The 13,308-nt window shown below is 39.4% G+C and overlaps 1 protein-coding gene across 1 annotated transcript in view; it reads left to right on the top strand.

Annotated features, from left to right (window-relative positions):
* The window catches only part of UBE2N (ubiquitin conjugating enzyme E2 N), a 34,074-nt gene extending 26,015 nt beyond the window's left edge, over positions 1-8,059 (top strand). Inside the window, exons 2-4 of the mRNA XM_054445240.2 lie at positions 5,120-5,366; positions 5,545-5,685; positions 6,345-8,059. Coding sequence (XP_054301215.1) covers positions 5,120-5,366; positions 5,545-5,685; positions 6,345-6,385 — 429 coding nt within the window. The 3' untranslated portion in view covers positions 6,386-8,059. The remainder of the gene's footprint in view (positions 1-5,119; positions 5,367-5,544; positions 5,686-6,344) is intronic.
* Positions 8,060-13,308: the final 5,249 nt, after the last annotated feature.

Here is a 13,308-nt window from a genome sequence, read left to right as displayed (position 1 = left end):
TTAGCCCTTTACTTCTTCACTTAAAGAAATCATACTGTACTCTGTCTTTCCACCAAAGAATAGTGTAAAACCAGAAGGTATTTTAGTTAGTCATGTGTTGAATAGTGGCCGGAAAGATTTTATTTCCTAGCCAGTTTTTGCCTTTTTAGGAAAAAAGTTGACGTCAGTCTCTGTGGTTGAGACTTTTTCAGATGCTGCCATTTCAGACTTGTTTCATTTAGTTTGGATTTTATTCCTTTTTTCCCCTCCCACAGTTTATGCTGTGGGTTTGTTAGGGAAACCAACACAGTTTAGTGAAATAATTATGCATGTTTTTGTGTCAGTCCATTAGAACTTGAGAGCAGCATATATTATAAGGACTATTTCAAAATGTTTTCTACACACGAAAGCTTATTTTAGAATGTGTTCCGATTAAATCTAGGCTTGATCAGGTCACATGATGTGCTTAATATATACATTCTTTACAAAGAATATCTGATTTTGAGGGTGAACTGAAGATGAGAAAGTAAATGCCATATCTATCTCTGCCACTGTGTACTGAGTGATTTTGAAGCTATTTTGGGATATGCTTTTGGAGGCGTTTCTGTAGCTTTTTATAGTAGATACAGAGCTGCTACTACTTTGTGTAACTGGTGAGTGGTGGATTGGGACTCTTGGGCCCTGGCTTTCTTTTTTTTTCCAGTCACCCAGTTTATGGCTTTCTCAAAACATGAAGACCTGGGGTAAAATTAAAGGATGGAGGTGAGGAGAGCCGAGAATTCAAGGAATTTTGCCATCCAGTTATTTTCTCATTCTTCTACTCCTGCTATTCATCCCTAATATCTTAACTTTTTTCCTAAAAAATGAAGACGAGCCTCTTTTGTTCTGGTCACATGTTAAAGGACTTCCCAAGGTCAGAGGCTTCATTATTGCCTCTTGAGCTTTTTAATGCTCTAAAAATGTTTTAGTTTGAACCTAAAGAACATGTCAGTTTCTCACTTGCTCTTACATTGCCATGATCAAAACAAAAAACTAGTCTTAAAATACCAGAGACATTACCTAAAATGGCCATGGGTTTAATTAACACATTTTGGGGAAGCATTTGATTTGTATTTACATCTTATGACTATTTCAGTATATTACTGTGCTGAGAGAGAAGTTATTTGTTGTTGTTGTTTTTAAAAATGCCTTATAGCTTGTGGAATGAAACAGTTTATGATGTGTTTTTTTTTTAGGTGAAGGCAGTGTAAATAAAATGTTCTCATTTATTGTTTTTCATACCTAAAAGCTTATTTAAATATGAACTTTTTCTGGTTAAAAATAAATATAAGTAGAAGTTGGACTATTTTTCCCCATACCTGAGTGGCTCCTTTTGTTTTCCTTCCATAATGTGCACATCCTGCCTTGAAAATAACCCTGCCTTCATGATGTTAACGATGAAATTCTGATCGTTTATTTTCCTCTCTTCATAACATCAAATAGATTCAGAATTCAGTAAATATTAATTGAATATCTATTGTGCCAGGCAGTGTTCCAAATGCTGAGGATATAGCAGTCCATAAAATAGACTCAAATCCATCCTCTCATGGAGCTTAAATTCTGAACAAAATAAGTAGAAATGAGATTTGTTAGTAGTGCTGTGGAGATAAAGCCGGGGAGTGGGGATAGGGAGTGTGCAGGGTAGGGTTGAATGGGGTTTGCAATTTCAGTTATGATGGCTTCACTGAGAAAACATGAAGATCTTAGGAGCTGAGGGAGCAAGCCATATGGATATCTTGGGGAAGAAGAGGAAGTGCAAAGCCCTTGAGGTGAGAGGATGCCTGGCACGTTGAAGAACTACAAGGAAGCTAATTTTTGTCTGGAACAGAGAAGGTTAGGGGATGGAGAGGGAATAGCTGAAGATAAGTCAGAGAGGTAGGTGGAGTGAGGGCATCATATAGAGCCTCTTTTGGGGGCCCATTACAAGGACTATGACTTTTTTTTTTTTTTTTTTTGAGACGGAGTTTCACACTTGTTGTCTAGGCTGGAGTGCAATGGCGTGATCTGGGCTCACCGCAACCTCCACCTCCCGGGTTCAAGCGACTCTCCTGCCTCAGCCTCCCAAGTAGCTGGGATTACAGGCATGTGCCACCATGCCTGGCTAATTTTATATTTTTAGTAGAGGTGGGATTTCTCCATGTTGATCAGGCTGGTCTCGAACTCCTGACCTGAGCCGATCCACCTGCCTCGGCCTCCCAAAGTGCTGGGATTACAGGTGTGAGCTACCATGCCCATACTTTTTTTGAGATGGAGTCTCGCCCTGTCACCCAGGCTGGAGTGCAATGGCACGATCTCAGCTCACTGCAACCTCCGCCTCCCGGCTTCAAATGATTCTCCTGCCTCAGCCTCCCGAGTAGCTGGGATTACAGGCACGTGCCACCATGCCCGGCTGATTTTGTATTTTTAGTGGAGATGGGATTTCTCCGTGTTGATGAGGCTGGTCTTGAACTCCTGACCTGAGGCGATCCATCCGCCTTGGCCTCCCAAAGTGCTGGGATTACAGGCGTGAGCCACCGCACCTGGCTCAGGACTATGACTTTTAAAGGGTCTGTGGATAATAGACCTGCGAGGGAGGTAGTGAGGTCAGAAGCAGGAAGAACAGGTTAGGAGGCTGTTGTAGTATGCCAGGTCAGAGCTGATGGTTGCTTGGATCAAAGGTGTAGCAGTAGAAGGGTGAGAAACAGTCCAATCATGAGTGGAATTTGAAGTATTAAAAAAACCCAATTTGCCAATCAGGCTAGATGTGTGTGGCATATGAAGGAAAAGGTGGATCATTTGGAAAGATGGGTTTGCCAGTAACTGACGTGGGGAAGACTTTATGGGAGGAGCAAAGGTTGGGGATAGAGAGGTCATGTTAAATTTGGGATGCTTATTAGACATTCAAGAGCATATATCAAGCAGGTAGTAATAGAGGCAAGAGGCACGATGAGGAGAGAGGTCTGGGCTAGATATGAATTAGGGGAGGCTTCAACTTACAGAGTGTATTTAGTATTTAAATTGATTGCATTACATGAGATCACTGTGGAAATGTATAAACGGAGAGGAAGCCCTAGAATAGAGCCCCAGTGCACTTCAGTGTTGCGATGTTGGGAGATAGGAAGAAACCAACAAGGAAACTAAAGGAAGCTGCTGCCAGACAAGGAGGAAGAGAGCCATGAGAATGTTTATAGGAAGTTAGATAAAGCTTTGCAAAGAGGAAGGAGACCAGCTGGATAAGATGTTGCATTTAGGTAGGATAAAGATTAAGCACTGGACATTTGATTTAACCTTGTGGAAATCATTGGTGACCTTAACAAACAAGTTAGCGATAACTTCAGCTTGATTGGAGGGTATGTTCAAGACAGAAGAGGAGGAGAGAAATTGGAGACAAGCAAAGTAGAGGTTCCTCTTCAAAGACTTTCCTCCCCATCTAATTAGGAATAAATAGTAACTTCTCTTAGAAGCAAAATTTATTTGAAGACCTGTGCAAACATTCTTAAATATCTGCTAGCCATAATAAAGAAGTCATATGTTCTTAGCTCCCACAATTTAGCCTAAATATTTGCCCTGGCGTGCTTATACTGGTCCAAGCAAGCATTAGGTCATAGCCTGTTCCTCTTCCTTATTTAAAAGTGTTTTTACCTTTCTCAGCATTCCACAAGTTACTTCCTCTTTCCTTTGTTCCCCTCTACCTTTACCTCTTTTAAAAACTTCTAAGTTGCTAGCCAATCAGGACAAATACAGAATGTGAGGTCCCGTTCCAGCCAGTGGAAACCGGACACAGCAATAGGGTGGACGCGTCAGGTTATAAATGACCCTGTCTCCTTTGTTCAGTGTACTCTTGTGGCAAAACTCCTGGCGAGTGTACCCTTTCTGCAGGAAGTAAAAATGGCCTTACTAAATAAATTAAATTTATGTTCAAGTGCTATTTTTTTATGGCACCAAGGAACAAACATTTCAAACAGATCAGTAAGATCTAGTGCTCAAGACCGATTGGCCCTAGCCAAGAGTATGTTACATTTCATCTATATAGGAGAAAAGCCAGAGCGTATGGGCGCAGATGCAGGGAAATGTCCAAATGCTACAGTGGGAACTGATGGAAGTATCTAACTTGTCATGAAATAGGAAGCAGGACATCAGCCACAAGTGAGGATGGGGATGGAGATGCAGGAGGTTTGAAGAGAGAAGAGAAAGAATAATAATAGTTATTTAGGGGAGAGGGAGAATGATGAAAAAGAGAACTAATGATACGATTGTTGGGAGTATTAAGGGTTCCTCTGAAGTTAATTGTCAATTTTAGAGTAATCAGCATTGTTAAATATATTTCTTTAGTCCTGTTCAGGTACCTGGGCCTCTTCTTATCTCCTTTCTTTAGTCCATTACGTTTTTCAGAGGGGAGGTTTTCAGTGGGTTTAAAAACTAATTTTTGGCCGAGTGTGTTGGCCCATACCTGTAATCCCAGCACTTTGGGAAGCCAAGGCGAGCAGATCACATGAGGCCAGGAATTCAAGACCAGCCTGGCCAACAGGGTGATACCGTCTCTACTAAAAATACAAAAATTAGCTAGGTGTGGTGGCGCACACCTGTAATCCCAGCTACTCAGGAGGCCGAGTTGGGAGGATCACCTGGGCCCAGGGAGGTCGAGGCTGCAGTGAGCCAAGATCTTGCCACTGCACTCCAGCCTGAGTGACAGAGTGAGACCCTGTCTCAAAAACAAACAAACCAAAAAAAAACCACCAAAGCAGCTAATTTTACTTTTTAAATAGCCTTGTTTTGGTTGAGTTTAGAGCAAGTTGCCTTACTTATGTAATCCTAGTGTTACTTTATTTTACTTGAGTAAAAAATCAGTTTTATTAACCTAATTTTATTAACATATTTGTAGACATTTGTAGCCAAAATGTATGATAACATCATTGGTATTCGCTTGCAGTTTCATTCAGCTGGTTGTAATTATTTAAATGGTATTTTCTTGAATTTTGCATTTTATAAGCTAAATAAATCCTGTTGGGAGATTGGAGATGTTCTATTATGCGTAGTTCTAAGAGATGAACTTTCTAATTTTACTTTTGGTGTCTAGCAAAATGACATTTGTTTCACAAATGTGTTTGTTTTTCTGTCATAGGAAACCCAGCGTTTGCTGGCAGAACCAGTTCCTGGCATCAAAGCAGAACCAGATGAGAGCAACGCCCGTTATTTTCATGTGGTCATTGCTGGCCCTCAGGATTCCCCCTTTGAGGGAGGGACTTTTAAACTTGAACTATTCCTTCCAGAAGAATACCCAATGGCAGCCCCTAAAGTACGTTTCATGACCAAAATTTATCATCCTAATGTAGACAAGTTGGGAAGAATATGTTTAGATATTTTGAAAGGTAAGTGTTATCTTTATCAGCATATGCTATTATTAAGCTTTCTCCTTTTTCTCTTAAGCATTCCATGTTTAGAATGTAAACATTATACAAAGATCAGAGAGGTCTGTGGGAGGGAAGTGAAGCAGTTCTGGGCCTGTTTTTTTCATGCTTTATCATACTGGGCCTGTTGCCTTCATAGATAAGTGGTCCCCAGCACTGCAGATCCGCACAGTTCTGCTATCGATCCAGGCCTTGTTAAGTGCTCCCAATCCAGATGATCCATTAGCAAATGATGTAGCGGAGCAGTGGAAGACCAACGAAGCCCAAGCCATAGAAACAGGTATCTAATATTCATTCTCCTTCACATCACTTCCACTTTTACAAATTTGTATTACCACTTAAACTTTTCTAAAGCTCTTGGCAAGGAAAAGAAATAGAAAAAAGTATAATAAGTGAGATCCTGCTTATAGTATGTAAATACCTCTTAACAAAATGGCCTGCTATGGGACCCCCCCCCCCCAAATTTAAAGATAACCTGTAATTGGAAGGTCTTGGAGTCTCTTGTAACTACACCTGGTTTAACAAATACTGAGTGCGTACCATTTATCTAGTTATATATAAAGAATACTGGAAAACTTGAACTGTTTTTGTAACCCATTTGATTAAAGTATTCAGCTGTTTATGGCTACAGAATTTGGAGTCAAGAAGCTTTGCTACAAATTTTAAGAAAATTAGTGGGGAGAATTGTGTATCTAGAAATGGACAACTTGATTCATCCTCTTGAATTTTCTAGAACTTCTTAATTTTATTGTAGTGTTTTGGTAATTGGACATTTACAAAATCTTTCAGCCCTGATCCAATTTATAGAAAAAGGCATGAATTTAAGAGATTACAGCATGACATTTCCATAATTAATAGTGGTTGTTTGCCATTTATAGTTTGGAAAGTAACATATTGAACTAAGGAAAATAATAATCGTATGTTTGTTTCTGTCTACAGCTAGAGCATGGACTAGGCTATATGCCATGAATAATATTTAAATTGATCCGATCATCAAGTGTGCATCACTTCTCCTGTTCTGCCAAGACTTCCTCCTCTTTGTTTGCATTTAATGGACACAGTCTTAGAAACATTACAGAATAAAAAAGCCCAGACATCTTCAGTCCTTTGGTGATTAAATGCACATTAGCAAATCTATGTCTTGTCCTGATTCACTGTCATAAAGCATGAGCAGAGGCTAGAAGTATCATCTGGATTGTTGTGAAACGTTTGAAAGCAGTGGCCCCTCCCTGCTTTTATTCATTTCCCCCATCCTGGTTTAAGTATAAAGCACTGTGAATGAAGGTAGTTGTCAGGTTAGCTGCAGGGGTGTGGGTGTTTTTATTTTATTTTATTTTATTTTTGAGGGGGGAGGTAGTTTAATTTTATGGGCTCCTTTCCCCCTTTTTTGGTGATCTAATTGCATTGGTTAAAAGCAGCTAACCAGGTCTTTAGAATATGCTCTAGCCAAGTCTAACTTCATTTAGACGCTGTAGATGGACAAGCTTGATTGTTTGAACCAAAATGGGAACATTAAACAAACATCACAGCCCTCACTAATAACATTGCTGTCAAGTGTAGATTCCCCCCTTCAAAAAAAGCTTGTGACCATTTTGTATGGCTTGTCTGGAAACTTCTGTAAATCTTATGTTTTAGTAAAATATTTTTTGTTATTCTACTTTGCCTTTGTACAGTTTATTTTACTGTGTTTATTTCATTTTCCCAATTTGACAATCGTATTTTAAAATTAAAACTGATGGAACATTCTTTCTTGGTCTTCACCATCTGACAGATTGAATGGCAAGAGGTGGATTTTGCCAGTTTCTTTTCACTGATGCAGATTTGTGTTAAGATAGTGCTGAATGGAGTATTTATAAACTGGCCCTGAGCATGCATAAAGCATCAGTATCTGACCTTTTTTTTAACCTTCTAGGAATTTGAAATAAATGTGTTCGTGCTGTCTGATTAGACGATCATTGGTGTCTTGCCACAATGTTTAAAAATTACTGTACAGGAAAGTCACAGCAAAGATAGCAGTTGTGACTGACATGTAGGACTTTCACAGTTGTGCCACATTTTTGCCTAAAATTTGGGTTATGACATTTTTCTTGGTTCTTGTCTGAAAATTTCATCTGTAACCTTTCCTGTGTGTTAAGAAACACTGATCTGATAATCATTTGGGATTTGCTGAGGCATTTGTGAGTCTTCCTTATAAACCTGATGAGCAGATCTCAAGTATCCAGCTTGCGTGTCATCAGAAAGGTTTATCCCTTTGAGAGTATCAAATCCTCAATTAATGATTCTTGCTTTCATCCCTCCAGTATTTGCTGTGGGAGCTCGTTTTATTCTTTAATTTGGAATTCAGTAATTTTTCTTCTTTATTGACAGAATTCCTCCCCTCACAAAACTGTTCTTTCGCACCTCTCTCCATATCTAATTCCTGATTCTTGTTATTTTTAAGTCATAAATGTAGCCAGTCATAAATACATAAATGTTAACCTTCGGGTTGCAACCTTGTCTCTTGCAGTTTAAGGTAATGGATATTGTAGCCCATTTGAATTTTCTTCACTCTTATTCTGGTAATTCTGGAGTTTCTTCAGATTGTGGTGTATTTTATTGTGCTCCTATGTAAGATGAAGAATTAACTATTAAAATTACATTTTCAACATACAAAAGCTTTTGATGACTGGTAACTGGTATCCTTCCAAATAAATGCATTGCATGGTAACAAATGTTAGCTTAATTCAGAATAAAATAGTTAACAACCCTAACATTGTAAAATTTGAAAACTAATAGCAGCTGTCATTTTAACAATTCTTGGGCTGTTTAAAGGGTACATTTGACTATAGCTAAGGAAATTGAATCTCACTTTAAAAGTGAACCACACAAAACTTCAAGAAACGAAATAGAGATCAACATTTACTGCCCATAATATTGCTCATGGTTATAGCTAGTATCACATAGTGATTTACAAACCAGATTTAAATCTGTTGCACTACAAAAATATGTCTAAATGATGTCTGCTAAATTTGTGAGTTACAGAAGTACAGAAATAAGTCATTTTCATTTCAAATGCAGTGAATTTCTGATTTCATGGTATCATATTTTTTTCCTTTGCAATTTTGGTAAGAATCCCCCATTACTTTGATAAGACTTGCTTTCTCAACCAGTGGGATGAAATGAGTGCCAGTGTGTTGACTGAGCCTTCTTAGGACGTAAGGGGCTCTGGGAGAGGCCAAGGCAGCAGTTGAAAACTGCACCTTCACCTGGCCTTTGGGCCTGTTTTCCCTGGCCCACACAGTGTAGCTGGTTAAAACATTCTGAATTTGATGCCAACATTTTTAAAAATTGGGAGATTTGCATGAAAATCTAGAATTCTGGTAACTTTTGAATGATCTGAAGATCTGGCTACAGTAGACCTGACCCACCTTTGTGCATGGGACTTACTGAGAGGATCTGAGTAGCAAACACCCTAAGAGCATGTCATTGTCTTCTCACCAGTTACTCTCCAGTTGGCTAGAGTCCCCTCCGAGCACACCTGCTAGTCCTTCCCCCTTGTAAGCCTTTGACTTTATAATCCCTGGGCTAAAGGAAACAAATTATTCAACAAAAGTGTTTCATGTTTGCCCACTAGTTGTTGGGGATGATTAGGTCATGAGTGAACGGCATGGAGCTTTCCTTTGGGGACCATATACTCTAATGGGGAAGGGGGACAGACAAATAGTTGTAACTCTGTCATGGAAAAGAGAAGTAACTTGGACAGACTTTTGGATTCAGGCCAAATGAACATCTCCAGGCAGAGGGAACAGCAGCATCTGCAAAGTCCTGGGAGAGAAGAAAAGAATCTGAACATTAAGTGGCTTCCTGAAAATCGACTGCCCAGGCCGGGCACAGTGGCTCACGCCTGTAATCCCAGCACTTTAGGAGGCCAAGGCAGGAGGATCACTTGAGCCCAGGAGTTTGTGACCAGCCTGGCTAACATAGTGGGACCCAGTCTCTATTTAAAAGAAAATTGCCCATTAAGAGGCTTTTCTAAAATCTTGAGGTGTTGATAGGAGCTTTATGTTTTTTGACTTTTTTGATTTGTTGTAGTCTACTTCGCTGCGATTTGCTTCTGCTCTAGTTATCCTTCGTCCTCTCAAAGGCTGTCTAGCAAGATCTTAGGTCTAAAGTAAAGTCATCTCGGTATTTGTCGGGAACTGGTTCTAGGACTTCCTTTGGATATCCAAATTTGCAGATGCTCAAGTCTCTGGAATAAAATGAGGTTGTATTTGCATACAATATACAAATCCTCCCGCATATGTTAATATTTAGATTACTTATAATACCTATTATAATGTAAGTGCTATGTAAATAGTTACACTATTGTTTAAGGAATAATGACAAAAATATACATGTTGACTACAGACACAATGTTATTTGGAATATTTTCTGTCTGGTTGTTTGAATCCACGAAGTGGAACCCATGGATATGGAGGGCCAACTATATAGAACCTTACTCTAGACCAAGAATGTACTTGTAAAACAATTTCAAAGAAGCACTTAAAAATAAGATTAAATACAAACCAACAGATAAAAGTCACAGGTGCTATGGTTGTTTTATGGAGAATGGGGAAGGAAATCTGTCCAAAAACACATTATAAACACAGTGACCTAAGTGGAACTAAATTGGATCGTGGAAATGATAGGAATAGGCCTTATTTTTCTATTGAATTGTTCAGGAACTTTTTTTTTTTTTGGCTGCTCTAGCCACTTTTTGTTTTTTGAGGCAGTCTAGCTCTGTAGTTTAGGCTGGAGTGCTGTGGCATGATCTCGGCTCACTGCAGGCTCCGCCTCCCGCATTCAAGCGATTCTCCTGCCTCAGCCTCCTGAGTAGCTGGGACTACAGACACCTGCCACCACGCCCGGCTAATTTTTTGTATTTTTAGTAGAGACGGGGTTTCACCATGTTGGGCCAGGATGGTTTCCATCTCCTGACCTCGTGATCTGCCTGCCTCGGCCTCCCAGTGCTGGGATTACAGGCGTGAGCCACCGTGCCCAGTCCCGCCACATCTTTTTTGTTAGTTGCAGTAGCAACACAACCTTATCTAGAAAAACTGGCCAAAAAAGAAAATACCATGATAATAGGGTACCTAATTTATTGATTTAAGAAAAATGTAATATTTCATTCAAATAAGTACTTTTGGGCTGGGATGATATTTCATTTAGCTACTTGGCATGCCACCCATCTTAGGGAATTATATGAGGGTTTATATTTTAAATAACATAAAAAGCGAAACATGCTGAATGTAATAATTTGAAAGAAGTGTAAATAATAAAAATCTGTAATCTACCACCTGGACTGGTAATACGTTGTTTTCTTAACTATGCACTCACCCCTGCACTATTTTCCATTTTATCATGGAAATTAGGTATATTCCAAGAGTTGGCTTTATGGTACTGAGTAACTTGCCATTAGCTGCCATGCTGGGAGCTGGACTAAAATTTTTCCTGTTTTGTGGAATCCAATATTAACAGTTCGGATCTCCCTGGCCCTCTCCCAGTTTCATCTTGTCACCCTTGAGCTGATCTCATTTCATGTGTCTTGTATGGCCCTGCTGGGTGGCACTGGTAAGTGTATGAACATAGACTTGATACCAAGCTGTGTCTCTACTACTGAATTGATCACATGATTTTTTTCAGTTTTATTTTTAAAGACTCCTGATCCATCTTACCATATGACTGCTTTTGAAATAGTTCCATGATCTAGATTAGTAAATATCGATAGTTCTTAAGTTTTATTATAACCCAGTAAGTTTACAAAGTTTCCTGGCTTAAGGTCAGGAGTAGATATCAGATCTGGGAAAAGCAGCTTAGAGGTGATAGGTTGATTGCACTAGATTGAACTTGGTGCTGTTTCCCTTAGGTTTTAGCAGGACACATCAGGACTGAGCAACCAAGTAGGTACAAGTTATTACAATTCATGTTGTTTTCTCCTAAAACAGTAAATATTTTGGCCTTTGTGGGCCATAGGTGTGTCTCAACTACTGAGTTCTGCCATTGTAGTGAGAAAGCACTCATAGACGATTTGTAAACAAATGGGCATAGTATTTAAAAAAAAAAAAAAAAAAAAACAACCTAAAACATTAAAAAAATTTTAAACTTGTTGGCCGTACAAACAGGCAGTGGGGTGGGGTTTGGCCTGTAGGTTGTAGTTCTCTGCCCTGCTCATGTCTATTTCCCAAAACATTTTTTAAACCATACAGGCCTTTAAAAACAAAATCTACAATCTGTACAACCTCATTTTAAGTGACTAAGCTTTTTCAGTGTATGCAAATACGTGCATAAAACAGGTAGTTCTGTCTAGTGTTCTGCCTTTTTCAATCACTATTGAAAGGACTCCCTGTGGCGGCACATAGCTCTGGTAGCCACAAAGTATCCAGTAAATAGATTGCCATGACTTAATCACATTTGAATATTAAATTGGTACCAATTTCATAAATCCTACAACACACATATTTGACCATAGCTTAGTTGTGCAACTTGTCCATTTGTTGACTAGACTCCCAGAAGTGGAACTGTTGGGTGAAAGGGTATGTATGCAGCTGTGATAAATACTACTCAGTAGCTCTCCGACAGGCTGTATGAGTTTCCACACTCTGATCCTTACCCGAATGTCATTTCTAATGACTGTAATATTCCACTATATGGATATATTACAAGTTAACCATTACAAATCCTTTGCTGCTGAGCATTTTAATGGCTTTCCACTCTAGTGCCTTGTCTTGGTATGTAAGTCTTTGTCCACATTCCTGTAGATAAGCTGAATTCCCAGTATATTTACTTCGTCAATAGGCATGTTTCTTAAGGTTGATAAATAATGATGGCCAAATTAAAGTATTTCAGTAACTTAAGGAATGAATTTGAGGAAAAGTTGAGAAAAGCAGGAAAATTTACTTTCATTGTCTGATACTGATTAGCATCAGGAGAGTGGCAGTCTACATTTTGGGAGATGTTTGTCAAATGTTACAAAAATGCAAAAATGCGTTAAGAGTAATACCGGGTATCAGAATTTGCTGAAATCATATCAAGGTGGAAGAATTAGAGAATAGTTCCCTGGCTAGAAGAAGTTGAACCTTTGAGTGTTTAGGTCTTTGCTATAATGTCTTGCTAAGATAGGCCTTAATGGCCCTCTCATCGTACTGCTAGAATTTAGCCAGTGGCACCAGTCAGGAAGTTATTAAAGTAGCACCAGCGATAGATTACTTTTCATCCTGACTTTTGTCCTAGAGCTCCATAAAATGTGCATTTGGTGGGGGAAATCATATCTATAAATAAAATTGTATTGCTTTTGAAGATGGTATAAGCCTATAGATAAAAAGCTGTAAAACCTTGAAAAATACTGAAGGATATAAAAACACCAAGATAGGCCGGGTGCGGTGGTTCACGCCCATAATCTCAGCACTTTGGGAGGCCGAGGCAGGCGGATCACGAGGTCAGGAGTTTGAGACCAGCCTGGCCAATATGGTGAAACCCCGTGTCTCTACTAAAAATACAAAAAAATTAGCCGGGCGTGGTGGCAGGCACCTGTAATCCCAGCTACTCAGGAGGATGAGGCAGGAGAATTGCTTGAACTTGAGAGGCGGAGGTTGCAGTGAGCTGAGATTGCACCACTGCACTCCAGCCTGGGCGACAGTGCAAGACTCTGTCTCAAAAAAACAAAAAAGCCAAAACTACACCAAGATAAATCACTTACCTCTACCGCACTAGAATATAAGCTCTTTGAGACTAGAAAATTGTTTTGTGCTCTTATCACAAATACTAGGCATAAAGAAGATGCTTGTTACTGAACAGCAAATGCTTAAAAAGACCTGCAGGCCAGACAAGGTGGCTCATGCCAATCATCCTAGCACTTTGAGAAGGCTGAGGCTGGAGGATTGCTTAA

Source organism: Pongo pygmaeus, chromosome 10 (assembly GCF_028885625.2).
Source record: "Pongo pygmaeus isolate AG05252 chromosome 10, NHGRI_mPonPyg2-v2.0_pri, whole genome shotgun sequence".
NCBI lineage: Eukaryota > Metazoa > Chordata > Mammalia > Primates > Hominidae > Pongo > Pongo pygmaeus.
Note: the sequence above shows the minus strand (reverse complement) of the source record. Positions and strands in the feature narration are given on the sequence as shown.